The 27,914-nt window shown below is 42.6% G+C and overlaps 2 protein-coding genes and 1 pseudogene across 2 annotated transcripts; all 3 read right to left on the bottom strand.

The window, feature by feature from the left end:
• Positions 1 to 12,413: 12,413 nt before the first annotated feature.
• LOC147883234 (pentatricopeptide repeat-containing protein At2g13600 pseudogene) lies at positions 12,414 to 13,251 on the bottom strand (annotated as a pseudogene).
• Positions 12,731 to 14,955, bottom strand: LOC147883233 (pentatricopeptide repeat-containing protein At4g18520, chloroplastic-like). Its single transcript, XM_087399881.1, has 2 exons — positions 14,478 to 14,955; positions 12,731 to 14,379 (listed from the first exon to the last, which is right to left on the bottom strand). The coding sequence occupies exons 1-2, from the start codon at positions 14,489 to 14,491 to the stop codon at positions 13,359 to 13,361; spliced, it is 1,035 nt and encodes a 344-aa protein (XP_087256007.1). The 5' UTR covers positions 14,492 to 14,955; the 3' UTR covers positions 12,731 to 13,358.
• Positions 14,956 to 15,504: 549 nt separating this feature from the next.
• LOC147883232 (uncharacterized) lies at positions 15,505 to 16,198 on the bottom strand. The gene is made up of 2 exons (XM_087399440.1): positions 16,103 to 16,198; positions 15,505 to 15,786 (listed from the first exon to the last, which is right to left on the bottom strand). The coding sequence occupies exons 1-2, from the start codon at positions 16,190 to 16,192 to the stop codon at positions 15,505 to 15,507; spliced, it is 372 nt and encodes a 123-aa protein (XP_087255566.1). The 5' UTR covers positions 16,193 to 16,198.
• Between the last annotated feature and the right edge of the window lie 11,716 nt (positions 16,199 to 27,914).

Below are 27,914 nucleotides of genomic sequence, written 5' to 3'. Positions count from 1 at the left end.
CGTCCTGCTGCTTCTTTCTGCAATCCTTGATCATGTGACCGCTTTTGTTGCAGTAGTGGCACTTACCTGAAAACTTCTTCTTCTTACCATTCTTCTTCTCTCCACCCTTCCCTTTGGATGTGGTTGAGAATGCTGCATCACTTCCGCCATCGCGGGTCTTCATTCGCATCTCCTCCTCTAAGAGCATCGCGCTAAACTCTTCAAAAGTGAGGGGTGGATTTCTTACCTGCGTGTTGAGTGTCGTGACCAACGCATCGTACTTTTGTGGAAGGATCCGAATGCACCTTCTGGCCAACTCTTCGCTGGTCTTTGTAATCCCAACCGCCGCCATCTGATCACGTAGATTCTTGATTCGTGTGATGAATGTCTCAGCTGATTCTCCATCAGAGCACCTCTCTGCAGCAAGCATATTCTCCAGATTTTGAATTCTGGTCTGATTCCGCGTTTCATACTGACCTTTCAGTATGTTCCAAGCCTCACTTGCCTTGTCTGTATGCTGAATCAGAGTCAAAACAGAATCACTTGAACTGGTAACAAGAGCGCAGAGTGCATCTGCGTTCCTTCGTTTCCATGCCCGAAGAAGATCTGCATTCGGTGGCGTTATGACGTTGGGGTTGTTTGGATTCGGTGATCCAACCGGTTCTGGATCCAATCCCAGAACAGTATCCAAAAGCTCATATGAATCCAAGATCGCGCTGATCTTGAATTTCCACAAAGTATAATTCGTCCCATCGAGCTTGCCTTCATTGAAGGCAGGTGGACGAATTCGCAACGGGGTTGGTGCAGCCATCACTCCTAGTAGCCTTTGCTAACAAAGCTCGTTGAACTTGCAATAAAGTCGTTACTCAGATAGCCTGAGCTCTGATACCATGTAAGAAAATAGTATGCAGCGGAAGATAACAACAAAACGCAAGTACACGATGGAAAGCTGGAGAGAATACAAAAATTCTGATATACCAAACTGCTGATACAACTGATGGTTGGCTGTCCACCCGTGCGCTCTACAGACAGAGCTTCGATGGTGATCTAGACAGATGCTGGACGGAGGACTATGAGCGTGAAGAACTGGTGATCTGATGATAGGGGGTGGCCACTTATATAGTGAAAGTGGTTGACGGTCGGCCCTGTAATAGGCAGTCGGCCTAATAGACAGTCGGCCTGGAAGACCACCGACCCTTCAGAAAACATGCCGTCAGGCAGATGAAGGATCGCGCATAGGTTATACCGTCGGGCCTGGGGCTACCGGCAGCCCCCGGACCCTGCCGCTGGGGGCTTTGCCCCCAGACCCCCACCGGGGGCCTGCGCCCCCCGGACCCCCTGCTATCGGGGGGGCTATCGCCCCCCCGAACCCCCCCTTTGTGCAGACGGGTATCTACTCTTGGCTCCTAAGCCGTCTCATAACCATCTGGTCTACTCTAAGACCCCTTCCAGTGTCTAAACTGGGGATCCCTCCCAATATCTGATACCCATCATGGCTTCTCCTCATATGGGGGCCTTACAACATTGGGTACACAGAATATTGGTGGGTTACATGAGAGGTGGACATTTGAGCTAACTCTAACATAAAGGTGGTCATGTCCAGCACATTTATCATTGATGACACTCATCACTGCCCCAGATTGCAAGTCTGAATGAAAAATTACAACACGCCAAAGCATTGCCATCGTAATTGACATGAACTGGTCAAGAAGACTCATTAATTCCTTTTCTTTGTAAGGAAACTCATTAAAGGTGGATCCAGGAATATTAAATCCATATGGTATGTCTGCAATGACCAACGTGTACTTATTCTTTAGAACTATCTTTGACAATTCATTGCAATCTCCGTTGAGCACATGATAAAAGTTTGGTGGATGGTTTTCCCCCTTGTCAAACTCTAACATGTCATCACTAAGAGTGATAGATTGTTGTCGAGTTCGATGCTCTTTTTCTTTTGTAGCCCGGTCAATCAATTGCTTAAAGCTTGCAGGCATCATACTACTCTCAGATCTCTTCTTGCCTCTTTTCTAAAGGTTTTTTTCAAAATGGTAGTTCAATATTTTAAACATTCAAATCTACAATTTGAAAGAAAAATGCCATTAGAATATGTATATCAAATTTGACATACCATGCTTTTGAATACATTGAAATATGGAGCCAAGCTCTCCATCCTGCTACTCTCTGGATACTCCTCCCGAATAGCATCCCAATCTGACATGTTCAATTTCCAGATCATTGCTTCTTGCATTCTCATGTATATTTTATGCCTGCATTGAAAACACATCCTGTAGGTAGACTAGTCATGAAGAGAATGTCATTGTCACTATTATCAGTGACTGCATTAATCTCCTCGATCATCATTTTTCCTTTGTCCTCCCTTGGACTCTTTTCCTTCTTATTTGCACCCCAATTTGCATTCTTTTTCTTATCCTTTTTCTCTCTTTTTAGCTTGTAGCAATTCTTTTTCATGTGGCCCTTCTTGCCACAATGGTAACACTCAATGTTCCATGCCCTGGATTTGGTACGAGACTTCCCTCTTTCTTGGGACTTCCCCCTGAACTGTGACCTTCCCTTTTGCACATTTAAGGCTGCATCTTGCTTGTTGCCTTCCATAGACTTCCATCTAATCTCCTTGGTCAACAAGCTACCCACAACATCATCAAACTTCAGTACTCTACCAGGTGCAGAGTTATTGACTACTGTACAAAAGGTATCCCATGAGGATGGCAATGAACACAAGAGAAATATTTCCTTAGTCTCCACATCAAAATTCATCTTTTAAGCTTGAAGTTGGTTGAAAATAATATTGAATTAATTCAAGTGAGAAGCATTGGAAACCCCTTGTTGAGAGTTCACGCTCAACATCATGTGATCATGTGTGAATAGCACCATCATGTGATCATATGTGCATAGCGCTAACCCAATAGAGTGCTATAAAGGAAAGGGTTAGATGCCCTATCCCTAACCCTAAATGGGTTTGTATATATTCTACATTTTCAACTAAATCTAGTGTACAGTTAGTCATTTGTGGTGTGCTCTCTAGCTGTGCCCTCTCTCCTCATCTCCACTCTTCTCCTCTCCCCTCTTCATATTTTGTCATGGTATTAGAGCTCCCTTGCCTTCTACTGAGGCATTGGTATTCTTGAGAAAGTGAGAGTGATTGAGAGATCAAGAGTGTTCTTGAGTGATCATGAGGATTCTCTTCCGTTGAGAGAACTCTGCTTATTGAGAGAAAATTTCTGTCCATTGAGTGTGAGCAATAGGGAGCGACGCTTCACTTCTTTGCCTTGTGAGATTTAGTGTGAGAGAGGTCATATCTCTATTGAGAGAATTGTTTGCTCTATAGGGAGAGAGAGAGAGACTATTCTTCAAAGTGCAGTGGTATTGTGTGAGAGAGAAAGGTTCCTTATTTCTCCTCAGCAACAAATTTTAAGTTCTAGTTGGATTCCTCTTAGAACTAGCACCACACAAGCAGGCTCCAAGTCAAGGCTTCATAGCCTTCATCGACTACTACAAAGTGACATCCTATCTACGTCTTCAACGAGTGGACTGCAAAGGTCCCTAGCAACAAAGAGCTCTCACCATCTGGCCAAAGCTTCATCAACCATGGGTTGCAGCTCGTTGTTAATGATGCCTAATCAATGCTCTTTGCAAGGCCTTCCAAGCTCCAATGCTGTGTCTCCAAATGACGAGCAGGACAACCAGCAAACACCTTCGATGCTCCAAAGCCCACAGCCACAAACTCTCATAGGTAGCACACAGCTTCTCAAATGCTCCGAATGACCTGCCTCTAAGCCATTTCCTACAAACAACGATCTACAAAGGCTTTCATCTGATGACTCTGTAGCTCCATACGCTGCAGCCACGACCTCTCCAGCTAGCCACAATGCATCTCTAGCAATCCGCTTCAGCAAGGTTCTCCAGCAATCTGCATCAACAAGCTTCCAAACACCATACTCTATGTTCCAACACATATGACTAGCCCACGGATTCCTTCAACTCCAGCGACGGCTCCTATGATAGCTTTGCCTCAGTCCAACTTTTGACTCTCTTGCTGCACTGACCAACCAAAGGTGACGCTCCAAAGCTCCTCTGTACAATGCTCTAGCGAAATGGTGCCCACACAGCCAAGATCTCTGTAACCAGCTCATCCATACGTGGCCTCTCTGTTGTACCTTGACCCTGCAAGGTTGGCAGCACATACAAGGCTAGCACCTCGACCCTGTAATAGAGCTCTCCAGGCCGCAACTGGCTCCTCCAATGACCACGACTAGACAGAATCTTTGAAAAAAAAGAGATGAAATCTTCCTAGATTTCGGTTGCTAATTAGGTGACACATGAATACCTCATGCTCGAGAGGTACTTTTGTCAAAGTTGGTTCTCTTTTGTTTGCCGAAGCAGCATGCTTTGCAAACTTTTCCAAGAAAATGTAGCTTAGGAATCCCAATTGCCATATTTTGATTCCTGAGATCTAGCAAGCTCTTGAAATTGAAATGACCATATCTCTTATGCCATTTTGCAGATAGTGGCATCTGTTGTGATTGAGCTGAAATGGCATGCATATCTGGTATTGTAGCTAGTATTCTATATAAGTGTCCTTCCTTGACACCTTTTCCTACTAGCTGACATATTCTAGATGGATCTCTGATAGTGCATCCATCTCAGTCAAAGATGACTCGATAGTTGTGTTCTGTCATTTGACCTACTGACAAGAGGTTCTTGCTGAGCTTCAGAACATAGAGTACATTTTTTACCAATCCTTTCATCCCAGTGAAATTGTTCATAGGGATAACTCATGTCCCTTGAACTGGATTTGGTGTATTATCTGCTGTGTAGATGGCATTTTTCTAACCTTATAATGGTTTCATCTCTATGAACCATTCCTGATGATTTGTCATGTGAGATGATGCACCACTGTCGATATACCAAGGATCTTGATTGGCTTGGTCGACTTGATAGCTGAAATCCTCTTTTGGATTGCAATCCATGTCTAGGTACACTGTATCCGTTTGCTGCATTTCCTTGTTTGCAAGAAACATATTTCCATGTTCATTTGCAAAATGACTGTGACTAGAATGTCCACCACGATGATTTCCTCTGCCATGGAAATTCCTCAATTACTGTTGGATTGACCACCTTGGTCGTACTTCTTCTTGCGGCAATCTCTTTCATAGTGTCCAAACTTATGACAGTAGTTACACTAGATGTTTGACACGTTGGTGGATGCATTCCCTCGTCCTTGGAATCTTCCTCAATTGGAATTATTTCCTCTTTGCTGATTTTGATGTTGCTGAGGATGATGCTGATGCTGATACTGATGATGATGCTAACTTTGTTGATGACTCTATTGCTGATGATGACCACTTCTATGGAATGATCTACCTCTGCATCTACCTCTACCTCTGCTTCTATCTGAAGCCATGAATGCTTGATCATTAGAATGACCTTTGCAAGCATGAATGGCTTGCGTCTTGGGTTCTTCACCAAGTAAGATTGACTGAAGTTCTTCTAGTGTCAGAATTTGCCGTTGAATGGCAATACTCTGAGCTAGATTCTCGTATCCCTCTCCTAGTCCATTCAGGATGACTTGACCCATTTTTGTGGGATTCATAGTCTCTCTTGCTGATGCAAGTTGATTGTTGTAGTCTTTGATTCTGAGTGCATAAGCATGACCCGTTTCACTACTATTGTTGTGGGAATTTTGTTGATTTGGTTTCTCAATGTGAGAATCATGGAAGTGTTCTTGGACTCGAAGAGAGCTGTGAACATATCCCACGCTTCTTTGGATGTCTTGAAGGTGTTAAGTTGTCCTAGCATGACATCTTGTACATTCTGCTTGATTAGATGATATGCGTACTTATCTTTCTTATCCCATTGTGCCTGTGCTTGGGCAATGTAGGTGTGAAAACTGATTATGTAGCTGGAGATCATGGTGTATATCTCGCTATTGGTGCTATGACAATAGGTGGAGTAGAGCTACTACTAGTTGGATCATCCAATGGTCTGTAGATCCATCGACATACTCCCATTTGTCCTGAAGTACAAGAATGGTCTCCATTCAATATTTCCATGTGCTATAATCGGAGTTGTCTAGCTTAGCAGATGCCTCCAGATTGAGGTTTCTAGTCGTAGACATGGTGCAAGAAATGTAAAAGTGTTGTGAAAATCATTGTATGTTATGTCTAGACCCGCAAAATCAATGGTTCACTTTACTACTTGACTTTCATTGATGACTACAACAGATATTGTTGGGTCTACTTTCTGAAAGAGAAATCTGAAGTGTTTTTCAGATTTCAAGAATTCAAAGCCATGGTAGGAAACCAGACAGGCAGAAAGATCAAAGTCATGAGATTAGATAGAGGAGGTGAATACATGTCTTCAGCATTCATGAACTTTTGCAGATGTCACAGCATTTGAAGACAATTTACTTGTGTAGATACTCCTCAATAGAATGTAAGAGCTGAAAGGAAGAATGGTACTTTAGCAGACAATGCTAGAGCAATGCTTAGTGAGAAGCATCTTTCGAATTAGTATTGGGCAAAAGCAATAGCCACTATAAACTACTTGCTTAATTGTCTTCCTACCAAACCAATACAAGGTATGACACCTTATGAAGCATTCACTGGACACAAGCCACACACTTGGCATCTCCGCATATTTGGTTGCATAACATATGCCCACATACATGATGATCATCGTAGGAGATTGGATGCAAAGTCACGTAAATGCATCATGGTTGGCTATAGTGAAGAAAGCAAAGCATACAAGTTGTATGATCCCATCAACTGAAAGGTCATTACCTCCAGAGATGTAATCTTTGATGAGGAATCAGAATGGAAAACCTCAAACACACAGGAGATAGATGCACCGATTACTCAGTCATAACAAAAAAGGTTGATGAAGAAGAGCAAGAATTGCCAGAAACACCCCAAGCAGAGCCACATCAGCTTAAACAGTCTACTAGGGAAAGTAGACCACTAGCTAGATTGACATATTCTCAGAAAGGCAAAGCAATTTAGGTTGACACCACCAACTATGCTCTTAAGACTACCATTATGTCTACAAAAGAGCCAGTGTACTTCAAAGATGCAGTAGACAAGCCAGAATGGCAAACTGCTATGAATGAAGAAATGGATGCTTTATACAAGCATAATACTTGGGAACTATGCGACCTTCCACCACCATAGCAAACAAATGGGTATACAAAGTGAAGTATAATCGAGATGGAAGCATTCAAAGATACAAAGATAGACTAGCTGCAAAAGGATTTGCACAACAATATGGTCAAGACTATGATGAGACTTATGCTCCAGTAGCAAAGATGGATTCCATATAGTTCTTGATATCACTAGTGACAGTTAGCAGAGGAAATGTAAACCAGCTCGATGTTAAGAATGCATTTCTCAACGGTTACCTAGATGAGGAAGTATACATGCAACAACGAGTAGGTTATGTTGAACCAAGAAAGGAGAATAAGGTTTGTCATCTCAAGAAAAGTCTCTATGGCTTAAAGCAAGCACCCAGAAGTTGGTACAGTAGAATGGACAAATATTTTGTTGTTTAGGGATACATGAAGTCCAATGAAGATCATAATCTCTACTACAAAGTTCAAGGGGAAGACATTACTATTGCACTTTTGTACGTAGATGATCTGATTGTGACAGGAAGCAAGGATAGCTTCATCAGAAAACTAAAACACGACTTATCTATAGAGTTCGACATGAAAGATCTTGGACTTATGCACTATTGTCTCGGAATTGAGTTATCGAGAGATTCAGATAGCACATTTATGAGTCAGCTGACAGTCTCCTGAAGAAGTTTCATATGGCAGATTGCAAGATTGCAACCACTCCCATGGAACAGAGTTTGAAACTTACAAAAGATTGAGAAAAGCCTACAGTCAATGACAGGTACTATAGGAAGCTCATCAGATCTCTTATATATTTGACTATCACACGGCCAAATATTTGTTATACAGTAAGCTTTATTGCATAGTGTATGACAAATCCAAAACAGTCTCACTGGAATATAGCCAAAAGAGTCTTGAGATACATTCATCAGAGGTACAAGATAGTTTGCGATAAAATACAGAGGAAGTCATCCATGGTTGCATGGATATTGTGACAGTGACTATGCTGAAGATCATGAGACTAGGAGATCAACACAGGGATATGCATTTTTCCTTGGTCAAGGTGTTATATCATGGTTGTCAAACAAACGGCCAAGTGTTTCTTTGTCTTTGACTGAAGCAGAATATAGAGCACTCACTATAGGTGCATGTGAGGCTATATGGCTCAGAAGACTATCGTCAGAAATAGATTACTTTGATGAGTCAAAGCCAACAACAATATACTGTGATAATCAATCGGCTCTAGCATTGGCCAAGAATCCAATATATCACTCTAGGACAAAGCACATTGATGTCAGAGAGCACTTTATCAAAGAAAGAGTGTTACTTGGTGACATCACACTGCAGCATTGTGATAACAAAGAGAATGTTGCAGACATCTTTATCAAACCACTCAGTAAAGAGCTTTTTGAGAAACACCGACTAGCTCTTGGTTTGACGCAGAGGAAGGACATTCCCATTAAAGGGGTGTGATGGAATGTAATGTTCAGTCCTTCTTCGATTCCCCAGAATCATCATCTTGAGGAAAGGCCTACTTCATGATGTTGATCTTGAGGAAAGGTGTTGAGAGTCCACGCTTAACATCATGTGATCATGTGTGCATAGCACCATGATGTGATCATATGTGCATAGCACTAATCCAATACAGTGCTATAAAGGAAAGGGTTAGATGCCCTAACCCTAAATGGATTTGTATATATTCTACATTTTCAACTAAATCTAGTGTACAATTAGTCATTTGTGGTGTGCTCTCTAGCTTTGTTCTCTCTCCTCATCTCCACTCTTCTCCTCTCCCCTCTTCATATGTTGTCACCCCTTTCTTCATCTGTAGCTCAAACAACCTCTTCATGAGGTAAACTTTATAAGAGACAATTTCCTTCTCATTAGTGGTACATACTTTTCCCCATAAATCTTTCGTAGTCTCCTCATTTACTACTGTGAAATAAACTGACTTTGTAAGATGAAGCCTAACAGTAGACTTTGCTAATGCATCCAACTCATTCCAATCATCCTCAGACATATCTGCAAGCTTAGCTCCAATCCCTGCCAAGGGTTTAATTTGCTTCTTTTGAATAAGCACATTCCTTATCAGTTCTTTCCATAAAAAGAAATTTGTTGCATCAAACGTTTTAATGCTGAAAAACTCATTTTCAGACATGAAAGAGGATGCCATGATGCAAATGAAACAAAATCCCAAATACTAGTACCTACAAGAGAGAAATCACACCAAATACTAGGTGCACCCAAATGTGTATGCCCAAATGGAAGATAATATCACTAAGCCTCAAAGGCTCAAAGCATCAAAATGCATCTGACTCATATGCATATACTATGCATCCATATGAGCAAATATGGCCCAAAAGAAAATGCTAACTGCAATGGCAATCCCAATGTCAATAAGTACCAAAATGCCTCAATAATTGTTGTCCATGAGCATATGCATCAACAAAATCTCATCCAAGAGATCAGGCAATCTGTGCCTATCAGCGCATCCAACAAGGATCACAATGCATCCAAATGGAGTGTAAAGCGTCCATTGCAACCCAATGCAAACCACGAATGAGTGCACACGGCTCAGACTGCAACCAGAGAAATCTGCTTAAGATATATCCAAAAATCACGATCCCACGACAATGACTGCTAGTGAAAATAGAACCTGGGATGCCTCAAAACATGGGTTTCACTGCATAATTGGACTCAATAAGACAATATGCAAATATCTCTCTTCTACTGGAACTCCAAAATCCCAACTGATGAATGGGAAATGGGAGTCAACCCTTGTAGTTGACCTATAATCCAAAAATCAAAGGTTCAAACCTTTGAATGGATTTTTGACAAAGAAATAGACGATTCGACGCCTCAGAGAGACGAAACTTCTCCAAATCTCCATGGAATCGTGCAAGAGCTGGCAAGCAGGGTTTTTTTGGCTTCTGGAACGCACTGGAATAGACGGTATTGAAAACCGTGGTCCCGATCAACGGGTCCAACACACAGACCAAAAAACTTTTTTGCAAACAAACCTGTTTGTAAACACTACCGGAGTGCGAATGAAGAGAAACACAGAAGTTTTAGCACCTCTTGAGTCCACTGAAGCTGACAGATCTCTGAATGGTTGCTTTAAACTTGAGTTCTAATACATTGGTAGAAAAACGTTGAAGCAGAGACAATGAGTCAGAAATCCAACAAATGATGCCAAAATCAAGAATGAAGATGCTTTTGAACTCCCGAAGTGTAGTGGACACCAAAAGCAAGCAATGGTTGCCTCTGTAAGTCATTCCAGACTCTCAGTCGTCGAAAGGAACATGGGAATCATAAAAAAACATCTTTCTTGCTCTAAAACCACGCAGAGAACTTTCCAAAGGTTTTTGCACACTAGGATGCAGGTAAAGTCACCCAATAGAGCTCCTCCTTTCTCCCACATAGCTATACCAACAGACTTCGGGCTCTAGGCTCACACTCGGGCTCAGCGAACACCCGCGCTCTGATACCAGTTGAGATATCTCAACAATGGAAGCGGAATGGAAGAAGGTGAGAGAAAGGGAGAGCCAGAAGAGAGAGCCACACAAGTTTTGGTAGGTGCGGAACACCTTAATCTTCTATGTAATCCATATATATATGTGTGTTTGAGTATTGTACATAACCGAGGTTAAGGTATAGTGGCCTTTAATCCCCACAATACCGTGAGGATAGAGGAGTCTCACATGCACTCAGGATTGCTATTGGTTAGATGTGGGTCTCGGCACATCAGCTTGGGATCGAGGCAGGGAGCTGCAGGCATACCTAGAGCGCAGTGAATCTGCATATTATGCACATTAGAGATAGTTGAGACAAAGGAGCATTTCTTATGTGTCTGCCCAGCCTATTATGAGATCCAAGGACACTATCACTGCATCTTTTAGGAGGGCCATTGCTTTGGTCCACTCTCTCGACTGATCCACTTCCATGATCCGGTCTATATTGGACTCTATTTGATCGACATGCGACAACACAGAGAGGCGCTACTACGACAAATCAAATAGCATCATGCATTGACAATACCACAGGATGTTGAGGTAGAACAATCATAGCAACATGTCATGCACTTCTATGCATCCAAGTCGATGGCTCTGGGCCGCCACAGAGGGGTGGAGGAGGAGCTAGCAGACATGCGAGTAGCGGATCAACGGAGAGGGGTGACACATTACGACTGAGCGAGGGATGTAGAGTCCACACATGACATAGAGAGCGATCGGAGCATGCATGATCTAGGTCCAACCCATCTCCGCCCACCTTAGAGGAGACCGCCCGAGATGAAGTGTCACACTTGATGTTGCTCTTCGGATACAAAGGTCGAGGAGACAATGCCCTCCACCAAAAGCGGGAGATAGCCTGACAGACACAGATCCAAGATATCTTTGCAGCCCACCACAGAGCTACCACAATGTCGAGTTTCGGCTATTGAGTTGTCTCTGAGATTTTGATCAATATAGATTAGCTTAGCATAGCGCTCAGCAAGGGCCCTAGCGCACCCTTTGCTATATAGATTAGCTTAGCATAGTGCTCAGCAAGGGCCCTAGCGCACCCTTTGCTTTAACCCTTTGAGGCTTGTATGAGCTGCTTTTCCATTTCTTGTATTTTGTCCCATAGGCCCATGAGGCCTCCCGAGGACGTTAATATATCTTTCTTGTGTGTGTGTGTGTGCACCTTCCCCAGCTACTGTCTCTCTCCTTTTCCCCAGCTACTGCTTCCTCCTTCCTTGCAATATCTCTATGGCATGCTCATCTTAGCTAGGTAAGTGGTCTTACATATAGACATTCATTCAAGATTTGAAATGAGAACTTTAGTTCCATTTGATTCCATCTCAGAAGGAGCACGGAACTCATCATGTAAAGAGCACTGTTGGAGACCTTAAGCGATGCTTGAATTCAAAAGATGATCATCTAACAATGGATCAAAGAATGAAGAGCTGGATTTCATATTCTAGAGACTTGTGTATGTGACATATAATACATACAAATTGCAGACTCTGCACAAGCCATGCAATTGCTTTCCCGTCAACTGACATAAGAGATTTTCTCCCTTAGTCATCTAGAGCATGAGAAGCAATACTGTCTTCATGTACAGATAAATAGGTTTGTTTCTTTTGGTAAATATCACCAAAAATCACCAAGGGAACACAAGCCTTGCTTGAAGTAATGCAATTGACTAGCATCCCTAAAATGATATATATGATCTCAGATTTTTGTTGATTTCTCAATTTATGATCTCAGATGTAGCTTTTACGGATTTTTTTTGATTTCTTGATTTATGATCTCAGCCGTAGCTTTTACGAAATTGTTGCACATTCCTCACAATTCAGAGTGGTTCCCGGGATGGTACTAATCAGTCCAAACCCCAGAGCCAACTTCTCGCTGTGATAACAGAGCATGTCCTCCCCTATTGTCTCATCCAGATTGTACATCATATGCTTGGTGTCAACAGGCAGACACCCTGCCTCCTCTGGCAGGACAGTTAAGCTCTCCACATCTGCATATACTGCATCCATGTGAGTTGATGAACATTGTTGTCAAGTTCAATTGAGCTGAGCCCAAGTTGCTTTTGCACACCCTTCTCTTCCATGGCCGTTCTCAATATTTCGACAATAATATATACGGGGCTGGATTTTGTGGATCCATGTCAAACACACGTTCTGCAGCACACCTTCCTCGCTCTACATCACGATGGATTCTGCAGGCACCAAGCAAAGCTGTCCATAAACGAGCATCAGGTTGAAGAGGCATTTTATGGACGAGCTCTGCTTCAAGAAGTTGACCAGTTCGACCAAGAAGATCTATTATACACACGTAATGCTCAATCCATGGTTTCAAGCCATGCTCCTTTCTCATAGAAGCTAAAAAAACTTGGGCTTCGTCCTTGAGCCCTGCATGACTGCATGCAGAGAGAAGGCCGAGAAAGGTGACCTCATCTGGCTTCACACCTCCTTGCTGCATTTGTAAGAAAATTGAAAGTGCCTCCTTCCCCCCTTGCTGGGAATAAGCCATGGGCATGGCATTCCATGACACCACATCACGATGATCCATCTTGTCTAAGACAAGATGTGCATCCACCAAAGCCCCACACTTGCCATACATATTGATAAGTGCATTTCCCACAACAGGATCCATGTGCAGCCCCTTATCTACAATGCATGCATGGATCACCCTACCTTGCCCTAGGGCTGTCAGGCTGGCACAAGCACTGAGAATGTTGGCGAAGGTGATCTCGTTTGGCTCTACACCTTCATGTAGCATGTGTTCAAAGAATGAAGGGCCTCTTTGCTACACCCTTGTTGGGTGTACGCAGTAATAAGAGCTGTCCAACAGACAACATCATGCTGATGCATTGTATCAAATGCACAAAGTGCATCTTCTAAAGTCCCACATTTGCCGTACATATTGACAAGGGCTGTGGCAACAACATCATCACATTGAAATGCCCTTTCAATTATAGATGCATGCACCAGTTTACCTTCGGCTAGCGATCCCAAGCTGGCACATGCACTCAGCACGCTGATGAAGGTGACAATATTTGGTTTTACGCCTTCCTGCTGCATTTGTTTGAAGAATTGAATAGCATCCTTACCACAACCTTGTTGACTGTACGCAGAAATAATGGCATTCCAAGAAACAACATCTCGTTGATAAAGCCTTTCAAACACAGCACGTGCTTCATCAAGAGCGTGGCACTTGCCGTACATATTAACAAGTGCAGTCCCCACAGCAACGTCTGATTGATAGCCCGCATCAGCGATAAATTCATGAATCGTTCGACCCTCCCCTAGAGCTGCTGGATGGGCGCATGCACTCAGGATACTTATGAAAGTGACCTTGTTTGGCTTCAGGCCTCCTTTTTGCATCTGTTGGAAAAGCTTGAGTGCCTCTTGACCATGGCCTTGTTGAGCATAACCCATGATGATGGCGGTCCAAGAAGCCACACTGCGTGGATACATGGCATCAAACACAGAGCGTGCCTCCTCCAGGGCTGCACACTTGCAGTACATATTGACAAGTGCACCCCCTATAATTACATGAGATTGGAATCCCCTGTCAACAATGATTGCATGGATTATCCTACCCTCCTGAAGTGCAGCCAAGCTGGAGCATGCGCTCAGGAGGCAAATGAAGGTGACCTTGTTGGGCATATTGCCCTCTTGCCGCATTCGTCGAAACATACGAAGAGCCTTGGTGCCATGCCCTCCCTTTGCATAGGCTCCCATCATAGCAGTCCAAGTGATCACATTGCGATTAGGCATTCTATCAAAAACCAAACGCGCTTGTGTCATACCTCCGCACCTGGCATACATAATGAGTAGAAGGTTTGCTAAAAGAATGTCTTGTTCCAGGCCTCTTACAAGGATTTGGGCATGAATACATTTTCCGTCCACCAGAGCTAAGCTGCTTTGCAAGAGAGCAGCAAAGCCCCATCGGTCAATCTGAGAGATGTTCTCTGGGAATTGGTCCTGGCACGACTGTGCTGTTGGGTGTTGGAGCACTTGATCCACAACGCATCTTGGCATTTCTCCAGCACGTAGGAGCAAGACACGCCCCCGCTGATGATCTCGAGCAGGCTTCGAAGGGCCAATTCTACGGTTACGTCGTAAGGGGAAATGCATGTGGGGAGCTAGAGCGTTGCGCTTACGTTTGCTACGGGAAGGAAGGGGAGAGGAATCCATGAAATGGATTGAAGAGCAGAAGAAGGGGAAGGAACAAGAAGCAGCAGAGGAGAAGCAAAAGCTTGGCAGGGAGGAGTGAGAGAAGTTGGTGGCCGATGAAGGGAAGGATAGTAGGGCTGAAGAGGGGCAAGGGGAGGAGCACCTGGCCATTGCGATAACCATAGTAAAGAGCTCAAGATAATCCTTTGGCCCCCTAATCAATCCCACAAGACCAAAGATCGAGCCACATCTCCTCTTCTCTCAACCCAATTCAAGTGGAGATTCCAACCTGAACACCTTCAAGACGATTTGACTCTCCAAGTTAGCACGATCGAACAAGATCGTAGAGCAGAAGTCTGTACATATCTGGGCCGAGTGCAAAATGCGAGCCTCACCCAAAATGACAAGTACTTGACGGCCTCGTTCATTGTCAGTCTGTTCCACCTTCTCCCATTTCATGATCTTCGTCGTCTCCCCTAGATTCATAGGCATCAATTGGATCCATTGACATCTCCGTATCTACATCCCTATCTTTGGAAGTCAGCCTACTTCAAGGAGGAACTTAGACTGCATCCACCATCTTGGAAGAGGATGATGCGGATGAAACACCACCTATGTTGAATATAAAAATGCCATTAATTATAATTGTTTAAAAATGAAGGCATTAACTTAATTCATTAGTATGTACTATTCACATTTTTCAAGATGAACAAAATTATCACTTTCATTAGCCTTGACTTTGGTAGAGTCTAGCAAAAAAACCACTACCATCTTTCCTGATTGTAGCATTGGGACCATTGTAGATAGTTATGAACCATTTTACATCAAGAATAAAAATACTAAATTGTCTAAATCTAACTTCTAAGATATCTCGTATGCTCCCACAATAATCTAATTGTGTGTAAAGGAGATTGGTATCAGATGTGCTTGCTTGGCTAACTTGTATGAAGTTAGCCATGATGACTCCACAATCAAATGTGGTTCCCTTGGAATCGATACGTTCCACATAAAAGAGTCATCCATATAACCATAATGCACTGCAGTTTTTGAGCTACAAAGGAAAATCATGAAAATAATGAGGATTCATTTTATAGTGAATCGTGATCCTGACCATGATTAGCTTATGCAAATCAAAAACTCAGAAACTTCCATGTAGATCACATCCTAGTGCAAACTCTTGCTCTTGCTTGGTTACTATATCTCCACCATCTTCAGCTTGATGAAGATCTCGTTGTAGCCAAGCACATGGTATGTCAGAAGAGCAAGGTCTCATGGATATGGTTTTGTTGGCCTATGCCTTGTTCTAATCTCCTCCTCACATTTACTTCTTTTGTTTTCTCCTCTTCATATCTCGAACTCCACTTTTGCATGTCATTGCTATTAAGGAGATAAAACTTGTTGATTTTCTCCCTCATCTCTTTGCCCAATTTTCTTCGCCCAATTCTCTCTCTCTCTCTCTCTCTCTCTATTTCTCTCTCCCTCAATTAAAACTTTGCATATGCTTCTTCCGCACGTCATCGCATAGGCTTCTATTTCATATGATGGTGAGTGGTATGCCAGCTACTACCGAGCTCTTGAGCAGATGAACCTGGTCAAGAGCACTAGAATTAGCATTACCACCTCCTAGAGGCCTATGCGATGGCGACACGAAAGAATCAAATCTTCAAAGCCCAAACCCTAAGCACAAGACATTTACAATGCACGATGAGACAATACCATACTGCCACCAATCGACAGCATGCATGATGTGACAGAATAAAACTTATCTCTCTCTCTCTCTCTCTCTCTCTCTCTCTCTCTCTCTCTCAATTAAAACTTATCTCAAAAGTCATCATAAAAGAATGTTAACAAAGACAAGAAATATCACTTCGGTTTATGCTTCTTCCTCACGTCATCGCATAGGCTTCTATTTCATATGATGGTGAGTGGTATGCTAGTTGGCGTGCTCTTGAGAAAATGATCCTGGTGAAGAGCACTGCAATTGGCATTACCACCCATAGGCCTATATGTTGGCAATAAGGAAGAATCAACTCTTCAAAGCCCAAACCCTAAACACAAGATATTTACAATGCATGACAAGACAATATCATACTACCACCCATTGACAGCATGCGAAGAGACAATACCATATAGTGCAAAATTCTTACCCCAAACCTGTAAGCTTACCTCTAGCAACTGCTATACAGTGCGACCACCATGAGTGCGAGCCTCTCCTGTTATGACGGGCAGTTTGAGGTCACTTTTCTCTCCTCAACCAGGCCACTATTATCTACGTGTTCTCTTTGGTAGTTGCGGCTTACAAATGTGGTTATACGAGTAGCCTCTAAAGGCTAGTATCAAGCTTATTTTCAAGGGAAATGTTCTTACAATTGGGAAATGTAAGACACAATTCACAAAAAGAAAGTATGTGAGTGTGAAGAGGCGACAAATTATGGTACCAATTCTAGAATCCAAGAGACATGTAATGTTATCTAAGGACAGTTATATAGAAAGGACTCTTATGCAATGCAAGAAACTTTAAATTAGAAAAATTACAAAAGATGATTGCCATACGTTTTGTATTTGGAGTAAGACAGGGCCTAATAGACAACCATCTTCTTCAACAGTTTTTCTGCTTTCTTCATCAAGGTGATAATAATTTGAGGTCAAGTCTCTATAAATCTATGTTGAAACCCATGGGTAATGGCAAAGCCATTTGCAATCAAGGATGTCAATGGTTGATTAGACTATCACATGGCACATATTGGACCATCTGAGTAGAGGTGAAAGATAAAGTGATTCATACAATTCATGGAAATGCCTACAAGCTTAAATGCCATGGAAGCATTATAAACGTAGCTGCAACATTAAAGCAAGTCCTTGCAAACCATGCATTCCCATAGCCTCATTTTAACCAAACAATTCTGGATGGAAGTTTGGAATCCCAGTACCATCTTCCTTTGGGAATGACAAAGAAGGTTGTCCTAGAAACTGTCAATAAAACTATACAAGACAGAGTTGAGAGCATGATTTCAAGGTCAACCTTATATAAAATTTGGCATGGATAGTTTTTCCATGTTAAGACACCCATCAAAGATGTCAAAATGCAAGACATGTGATGCAATCCTAGAGAGGATGGTAGATTGGAGAGCATCAATAGGCCTGTATTGAAAATGAGGAGATGATGCATTAATAGGACATACAAATATACACTACTTTTGGTTTAGCATGCATAATAATACCCCAATGATGCAATGGATGGAAGCACTACTCATGAATAATAATACCCCAATGATGCAATGGTGATAATTTATATAGTGAGCCATATGCTTTATTACAACGAATAATTCCATTGGACGATACTAGAGCCATATGCTTTATTACAACTAATAATTCCATTGGAAGAAACCACATTTGTTCTCGCAAAGAACAAAGCACTTGACATAGATGAAATCAAAGGCTTGAAAACCTTACTAAATATCTTGAAAGTATGATGCAAAAATATCATGAGTAGTCAAGCGAAAATTTGGAGACAATCAAGTCAATTGAGGCACTTGTTGAACTATTACGGAAACAAGAAAACTTAATGAGCATTAAATACTCCGAGACTTTTTGGTCAGAATGAGTTGAGTCACTAGGATCCGTATTGGACAAAAATACAAAGATAGATGTGGAAGAAGAAGAGCAATTCCATTTACCTAAAAAATATTATGGTGGGAAGGTGTGACGGATCCTTATCAGAGTTGTACCATCTAATGAGATTGAATAGGGTCTGTTTGTTGTAGTTTTGGCATCTGATCCAGATTCAGAGTTGGATGATCAAGGTGGCCCAATTTGGGTGGAAAAGGTTGCTACGATAGTGAGGGATGACAATGGAATTCCCATAACATTCATAGCTTTATGGTATGAACCAAAGCCGTTGAAAATTCTCCTAGAAAGATATAAAATAAAGCAACTCTACGAGAGTTGCTTGCAAAAGAAACGTGAATGGATTCCGAATAAAGAGGGTCTCATAGAGGTGGAAGTGAGTACCATTATCCATTGCTGGAAATCTAGACTCAAGGTTATAAAAAGAAGCGTGGTTATGATGTGGAAAAATGTATCATAATCCCAGATCCTAGCCGTGCCCATATTAAATATCACTTGGCTAGACTTAATGCATCAAGTGCAAATGACGTACAAGAATCTAATGACTTTGAACAAGATTTTGAGGCATAAGATAGTGAATTGTATGCCTTGTTCTTCCAAACAATTGGTCTATCTATACACCACCTATATGTTGGATTCAACAAACTCTTTCCATATGTTGTCATATTTTCATTGTCACATCATAACATATTGAGTCATATTTGTTTGAAGGTGACCCATTTTGTGGCAACTTTACCCATCATGATGTATGGAGTGGAGGTCACCGGTGACTTATAACTTTGAGGGATTTTTAACTTTATTAAGCCATATTTGTGTAGACTGACTTGTTTAGTGCTCCAAAAAACCCAATTTTAGAGTTCACACCAAGTGACGTTGAGTGGAGGGGATATGATTTAAAAAAAAGTCCAAACCAAGAGGAAAAGTCCAAAAATTTTGAAGAGTGTGTTATCCATTTCTCTTAATTCTTCTCATGCTCCCCATGTGTCATTGTCACCAACCAAATGGTACCAAATAGAAGCCCCACATTCTTGATGATATGCATGGGATCCAAGAGCTGATTGATCTACCCCAATAGGGAAGCTTGTGGAAGATCAATAGTCATACTACGTGGAGGATGCTCTCCATATGCAATCCAAGCCTTGTGCCCCAATCACATGCCTTCAAGGAAGGTGGTTTAGGCCCAATGATCCCTTAATATGAATAATGATCACACAGGAGATATCGAGTATGAATTTCATATGAAACAATTTTATTCAGATGGTTTGGAGTGTTGTGCCTCCAAAAAATAACCACAAATAGGGCAAGCATGGTACACACTTGTTTCAAGACCTACATTCATAAAAAGGTCATTATGCATGCATAGCTCACACCGCAAAGCACATGCACTTCATTCGGTGTTGTTTTTCAACATTGGGAGCTCCAAATTGAGATCTATTAGGATCTAAAATTGTTTTCTATGTATTCTAGCCTTCCCTAGGGCTAAGTCATAGTCACTACATTGCCATCTACAGTGGCAGAAATTGTTGTAGAAAGTATTGCCTTGTCATTTTGGAAGGTCACCTACATGGTGTGGAAATCCCCATAGGGCTTGGGTGTGAATTCCACATCATTGTGCACCATATCTAGGAGCTATTGGAACTTCTAGAGAAGTAAAAGTGATCATTGAGCCCTCATTTTTCCTCATTCATGCCTATGTTTCATGCTACAATTATTGCGCAACTACCAAATTTGGGATAACTTTGGTAGCATGCACTTGAATGCTTTGGGATTCCCTAACATTGAAGCAAAACATAGATGAATGCATAGTATATGCAGAGATATAATGGCCTGATTTCAGTTTAGCATGAATGTTTTGTTTATGCTCTATTGGAGCAGCTTGTGGATGCATTTGACCACATAATACTAAAGGTTATTTGAGAGGGATACTTGCTGGAAATTGTGGACATCATATGCCCTACGTCAGGACTACCATATTTACAATGTTTATGCTTCATTTTGAGCCTATTTTGGCATGCATTTGGTACTATGAATGCACAGTGAATTTCTATAGGAAAGTTGGGCTTGTTTGGCCTTTGTATATACTGATTTATGTAGCACATCCTATCAGCCCTTGAAAGGAAGCCTTGCCAAAGTTTTTACAGGTTTCGTACATTTCTAAATGGTAAGAGAGTCATTTATGAATGTGTTAGTCATTATGGGTGAGAAGCTTGGGAAGAATAACTACCCCACATGCCATTTTTGCATTAAAAAAATTTAATCAACAAGGATTGATGGGGCTAAGATGCCAATGTAGATGTTAAAGCTTGGAAGAAGAAATCACATCAAGCTTTTCACCATGTCTCAATAGATATCAAAGATACTATTCTTGGGCACATTCAAGATAAGAATATTACCCAACATGGCGGTTCCACATTGAAAAACATTTAATTATCAACAAGGATTTATGGGATATTGTTGATGGGGAGAAACAAAAACCGGTCTGTATCGTGCCACCAAGGTGGGCAGAGTGGCATATGTAGTGCCCAAGTGTGCATAGTTAGTTCTACCCAAGCGCAAAGGTTCCTGCAGTGCCGCCTCATCTGTAGTTGATGCTTGACCATTTCTGTTAAGTCATTGGCCACGTCATTATACTTGGCCTCCTAGTCCATAGATGTGGGTTCCTGTTTGGCTTTCCCTTTGTTCGCAACTTTGCCATGCATATCCTGCGCACCCACCAGAGTGTGGATGGTGAGAGTGCTGTGGCTGGTCTGCGTACCTGCTCCAAAAATTAGCTCTCAGGGCTGCGCAGTAGTGCTTTTGCACATCTCCAGAATCCCTGTACGGTGCCACCGAGACACCTGCTTTGTCCATTCTGCTTGCACATCCTCTTGCATGCTGGCCAAAGGGTCTTCCAGCTGCTCCACATTGATAAACACATTGTCGGGCACCATGGCAAGATGTTGCGCCAATCCATCTATCATCTGACGTTGCATCAACTCCTCCCTAGTAGATCTTGCATACTCCTCATGGAGTTGGCAAACATATTCTACCACATGCTCCACTTGCGCACCCGTTGTTCCAGTTGCTATGCTCGCTTAGCTTATACCTGCAATGCGGTGTTTTCCCTTCGTAGCGCTATCACCTCCGTATGCAGGTCTGTCATCTGTCATTGCTGCTCCTCCCAGTGACTGGCTATCCAAGACAGTTGAGTGGCATAAGTCAGCAACATTTGGGGTGACGCATAAGTCAGCAACATCTGGGGTGACTAAGAATTTGACCAGTGAACATTTATCTCCGAGTTGAGAGCTCAGATTGTTGATAGGGTAGAAGTAACAGATGGTCATGGAGTCCACGCTTCCCCCAAGCACACGCCCTCTTTCGGATGACCTTTGGCATGCCCTCCACTTCGTGTCCACCACTTATTGGGCGAGGATCAAACGGCTCAAGCACTCGAAACCGAGCGTCGGTCCTACAATGAATCTCAATGTCCCTCTGAGCAAAAAGGATCGACAAAATTTGACCTATCTTCATGTGGATAGGTCGACCCTTTGCACTCGCCGAGGAAACTCTGGCAGCCTTTGCCTGACTTTGCTCCTTCAGGACTATGGCCCATGCCATCGTTTTGGACTCTGCATGATGCAGGAGAGCATGTGTCCTCACAGACTTGGTGTAGGTCTTCGCCTGCAAGAACAACGCCTCCAACGACCATCGAAAACACTCCCGGATGCCTGCATGCCACAAGTTGTTAAGGCGATACTCGCCGTTGCAGCCCTCCTCGAACTCTTCTCCATCATAGATTGGGTGAAGGAAGATGGTACAATGAATGCTCCATCAATGAGAAGAAACAAGTGGTCCTTGATCAACTCCTTGTTGAGCACGAGCTGTTGTGCACCAATGTTTACCTCGTCTCCCTCAACAAGCTGAGTACACAGGGCAAGAGCCTACCGATGGATCACTTTGTAAGCCCAATCGATGTTGTTGTATCCTTGAGTATGAGTGAGGCGAAGCTAGGCATCCATGTTGGAGTTCCGCAAGTCGGGTAGCGGAGTGAGAGTGGCAAACTGCGCTGTTGCCATTACCATATGGGAGAGATGCATAGGAGACGCAAAAAAGAACGCAAGATGGTGGGAGTGAACGTAAGATGGTGGGAGTGGCGAACTGCACCGTTGCCATTATCATATGGGAGAGATGCTGTTGTATCCTCGAGTACGAGTGAGGTGAAGCTAGGCATCCACGTTCAAGTTCTGCAAGTCGGGTAGCGGAGTGAGAGTGGCGAACTACACCATTTCCATTACCATATGGGAGAGATGCATAGGAGACGCAAAAAATAACGCAATATGGTGGGAGCGAAGGATGAGTGTGTGCTAGCAATAGACGACTGTGAAATGAAACGACCAGACCCAAGTTACAAAGAGGCATGCACACTCCCAGTGTAGTGGAGTGGCTTAAGCCACCCGAAAATGTGTATGCTCAATCCCGACCAGGGGCCTGAATCATAATGGGAAAACATTCCACGGGAATCTGCCTTATTAAGGTTGGTTACAGAACTCTTTGTGGATGAAAATGAGCAAAACGAATGGATGAGTCCCAATTCAAATTGTGTCCACCTAGTGGTGTGTAAACAGGTGGCTCCCAACAACAGAATCCATGGGTAGCTTCACTCTGCCACAGAGGCCAGTCCACATTTCTAGCGGCCGTGTCAACCACCACCATCAGATCTAATATGATCCAACGGCCCTTGAACAATGGGATTTTTGCAATGTTAAATTGGATTGCGCCATTACCATCACGATACGGGAGAGTTGCATAGGAGACGCAAAAAAGAACACAAGATGTTGGGAGCAAAACATGAGTATGTGCTAGCAATTCATGAATAGACCAAATCAAAATGAAAGGAGCAGACCTAAATCCAGTATAGTGGAGCTGTTTGAATCTCGTCATCATTCCGTGAACTGGCTGTCGCAGAGGTGTACCCTCCATTTGAGGTGTTGTATGAAATAATCCACTGATTGAACACCATTTCATTTTATTCTTTGAATGTAAATGTCTAACTTCTATTTTTTCCATCTTATGTGTTGTTCATCAATTTAATCCTAATGATGGGATTAACTATATGGTTCTATATTGATAGGAGTACTAAATTTGAACACACACTCTTATTTCCCAACTAGCCCTTGGTTGGGCTAGTACCATATAGTTAATTCCTCATTATGGAATGATTTTTAGATGTTGGATAAAAGACTTTATGCATTTGTTTGAACTGTTAGGGTTCGAATAGCATGCTTTACACATGGAAGTTATATACTTTGTATTTTTTATTACTAATTGCTTTTGGTTTTTTATAGAATCAATGGATCCCATCCCTTGTCAAACTTGGATATGCCGCTACCTCACCTAATATCCCAATTCCTCCTTTGCGTACATAATGTATCCTCTTTTGCTTTAAAGGACCAGACTTCCACAAGAAGCTCCTGGACTTTGAAAAGCAAGCCTCCCTTCAAAAATCCCAATTTGCCTTTACATTGCTTTCATGAATGACTGGATTGAGCTTCTGGTCCTCTCCAAAAAAGGACAATTGGATTTCTTGGAATCTTTCAACAAGCTACTTTCTTCCCTTCCTTTTATTGATGCCCAAGATACTTTCGACCTGAACTTTTACTTCTCTACCCTAGCTTCGATTGTTAATAAACTGTTCCTGCTCAATGGCATTCCGGTTATTCCCTTAGAGATCAAAAGTACTCCAAAAATTGTCAATTCGCTCCTTGACTTTGGCCTCCTTGATCATAGTGAGAAAGAAGCCTTATCCTCCTTGAATTTTGGGTCTTTTGCCTCCTCTCTTCCCCCTCAAAAGTCCATGTCCACGGCCTTTTCTTGTGCTATCCCCCTCCTCCCTCATCGTCAACTGGAACTAGACTCTATCAGATTAGAGCACAAACTTTGGGATTTTGAAGTCATCAATCATAGGGCCCCTTTCTCTATCCCTTCCTTAGCCCTCTTCTGTAGCTTCTCATCGGAGGTGATTGATCATTGCAAAACACTGGCCCTCCAATCCAAGCATCTCTTGTATAATGACTTTTTCTTTGACATCCCACAAATCACAATCTTTGATGTAGATCCTCCTAAATGCTCTAGCACTGCCCTGATTGCCAGAACAAAAGGACCTATATCAACCAAGATAAAATATGGGAGCCTAAAAAATTCCTAAAAAACTGCGTATAGGCCCTTTCTCAAGTGCCAATGAAAGAGATCTAACTCCAATTTCTCTTGTACTTCTTCCATTATCTGGCTGTACCATCTCCTATGGTTTGTTTTCCAGAACTTGTCTAGTTTTTTTCCCTTCACCTCTGGAGCCGCTCTCATATATGCCTTCATTGGCTGGGTAGCCTCTTTCCCCTTAGAGATTAGAACTGCACTCTTAGTGTATATTTGGTTTCACGACTTTATGCTTGAGGTTGCCCCTACCTGTTTTCACTCTGAATTCTACACTTCTACCTCGACTCATCAATACTATAGCAGCAAACACCATTGAAGCTATACTACTCCCAACAAAAAATAAGGATCTCAAATGACCTACTCAACTACTCCTTCTACTATGATGAATTCCACTAAGAAGCCTCGATCCTTTCGGGGTTTGGTTGACTTAGGCGAGACTTCTAAAGTATATATTGGAGTTTAGCACTGATGATGAGCAGGTACGATTTATCACAACTAAAGCCAATGGTTTGTCTTTGCTTAATAGAAGAAAAAGGAAGTCTAAAACGTTTATCCATTTGCTTTTCCTTAATAAAGTCTTTGATTTTATTTCACCTGAATCAGTCTTTATGGAAGTGTTTGAAAAATTTGCTATTAAGAAGTCTTGGGCTAGGCTTTAATATTGGATTTGGTTGGAAATTTCCGCGAAACTTAGCCGCTACCTTCTATAAACTATTGGACACATTTTGCAACTTCTCTAGTGATTCCCTAGCTTGCATTTGTGCCAAGTCTAAAAGATTTCGTGCCTTTACTCAAAACTTTGATAACCTAGGTATCCATGTCCTGTCTACTGACCCCCTGATCAGTAGACACCCTACCTTGCAAGACTTTATGAGAAAAGGCCTTAACCATATTCCTCTTGTGTCTGTTAACCCATACCCTATTATTAACGAACTTAATATTGCTTGGACCAAGCTTTGTGGGCTATCCAAAGCAAATTGAAAGCACTTTTCCCGAATCATAGGTTCAACCAAAAGCCATGGTTTTTAGACAAAAATATTATGGATGAAGTGGAATATCTTACGCAACATCTTTATATTTCAGGGCTAGATAAATCTTCGCAGACCCCTACATTCATCTGTAAAAAGCTAAAGAGGCTTGATGCCAAGCAAAGCTTGGATTCACCCGAACTCGTAATATCTCAAGTCATAGAAAATGAAGTTGCAGAAAATGTTGGTATATATTCTTTATCATATGGTTTAGAGCAACCATCTAATGTAACTTTCCCTTATCTCATGGACGTTTAAGGCTCCTAAAAATACATTTAGGTGGCTCACTAACGCCCGCTCACAACTATATGTTTACGAACATTACTGCCCTTGTTACTATTGATTGCCCTTGATATTGGTATTCAAGAATACACTGAAAGTTTTCATAAAGATCTATGGACCTTTACGTGCACTCGTAGTAATGCATATTGGATTATCCACAACCAATATGACTTTTTGATTAATCTACCAACGAGCATATTCTTAGTACTTACCTTTGACATCATGTCCTGCTATCAAGCCATCCCCACCAAGGTAGGTATAGCCTTATTGACTCACTCCAAAATCTTATTTTAATATCCTCAGTAAAGTTGGCTACCTTGGTTTTAAAAGAACTAGGAAGCATTTTGTACTGACAAAGAAATATAAAGAGTCTGGTAGATACACAGAGAGAGAGAGAGAGAGAGAGAGGGAGAGAGAGAGAGAGAGATTATGATATTTATGGTGGGTAGGATGGGAAGAAAGCTAGGGGGGTCACACGGGTTCGTAAAACCTCAACTATTGTTTTTCTTCTTCCGCCCACACATTGTGGGAGGTCCCCTCATGGATCAATAGACTCCCTTAACTCTACCAAGATTGCATGGAATCCCACACCTTTGACTAGGATGAAGCCATTCGGATCGAATGAGACAGATTCGACTTGTCCATTGTAATAGATATTCTTGGAATTCAAACGAACCAGAGGCGAGAGTTCCTCTTCCTGGTTTTCGAAGAGCTTGGTGGCGACCCCACACTTATGGGGATGCTGTGGTTGGAGAGGTGGATTAGGGCTTGGGAGTCGAGGTGATGGATGGCATCATGTCCCCCTCTTAGGTGGGGATGCCCACGTTGGAGTTGTCCTAGGAGTGATCGGCGGAGATCCATACCCTGCTTTGATCTTCTCGGGCCATTGGTTACTACTGCTGAAGTGGCGCTGAGCGCAGAGAATAGCCTCTTGTACCTGATGTTCATGGCATTATCGGGTGGACAGTAGTAGTGGCGGAGTAACTTGCGATGTTACCCGACTGCCACTGTGGTTGGGTCCCTGTTCTTTTCGGGATCGGACTTTCTTTTGAGGGTCGGGATCTTGAGGGTTAGAGGTGGCTGGGGCTTTAAATTTTCCTTCACGTAGAATTTCCTTGCCCCTGGCTGGTGGTGGTACTGTAGGAGGCATGGGACAAGGTTCACAAAGCAGAATTACCGCAGTCCTTCCCCCATTTGTGAGGGATGCTATTTTGGCCCTCTAGTCGATTTGGCAATTCATGGCGGAACACCAAGTCCTTCCCAATATCATTTGATCATTAGTCGCTTCTGTGTGGAGAACATAAAAGCCGGTCTCTACTACCTGGCGAACAACCATTAGTCTCAAGTCCACATATCCTAATGTACTTAAGAGTTGACCATTGATAGCACGTACTAAAGCCACAGTGAGGCTTAGGGGTACCTGTAGCTTCTCCCATACATCGTGGGAGATGAAGTTGTGGCTCACTCCCAGATCCATGAGTGCTTGGATGCATAAGCTCGGACCCTACAGTTGGACATTCAACCTAGTTGGTTCTACTGCTAGCTCATTAGTTAGGTCTAGGTGTTTGAGTGTAGCCTTAAGCAAGGCCATTTGCTTATGTTGTCTAATTTTGGCGTTACGTGCCTTGGCTTCTTTGATGGCCTGGCATTTCATCCGGGCTACCTCGGCATTGAGCTCTTTTTCTCTATGGATGGATTAAAGGGTCGGTAGGGTAAGGGGGCCGTAATATCTTTTCAATTTTCTCCCGTTGAGGTAGCCTTCCATTTCTACTCCATCTAGGGTGGCTATCTAGCACAATAAATCTTGCTGCGCCACTATCCCACTACGCCCATCCAAATGCATGTGTGATGTCTTGGCATGCCTCGATACTTGAGCTTACGTTTGGTGTTGCGGATGCTATAGAGGAGCGCGAGGTTGCCCTCCTCTAGGTCCATGTTCTTGAGGTTGTGGTCGAACCATTTCTTGTGCCGTGCCTTCTCCACCCTGAGGCAATAGGCTGCATGTAAT

Source organism: Dipteris shenzhenensis, chromosome 28 (assembly GCF_047967505.1).
Source record: "Dipteris shenzhenensis isolate YYH24624 ecotype China chromosome 28, Dip_SZ_1.0, whole genome shotgun sequence".
NCBI classification, from domain to species: domain Eukaryota; kingdom Viridiplantae; phylum Streptophyta; class Polypodiopsida; order Gleicheniales; family Dipteridaceae; genus Dipteris; species Dipteris shenzhenensis.
The sequence above is the reverse complement of the archived record's forward strand: the minus strand, read 5'-3'. Positions and strand labels throughout refer to the sequence as shown.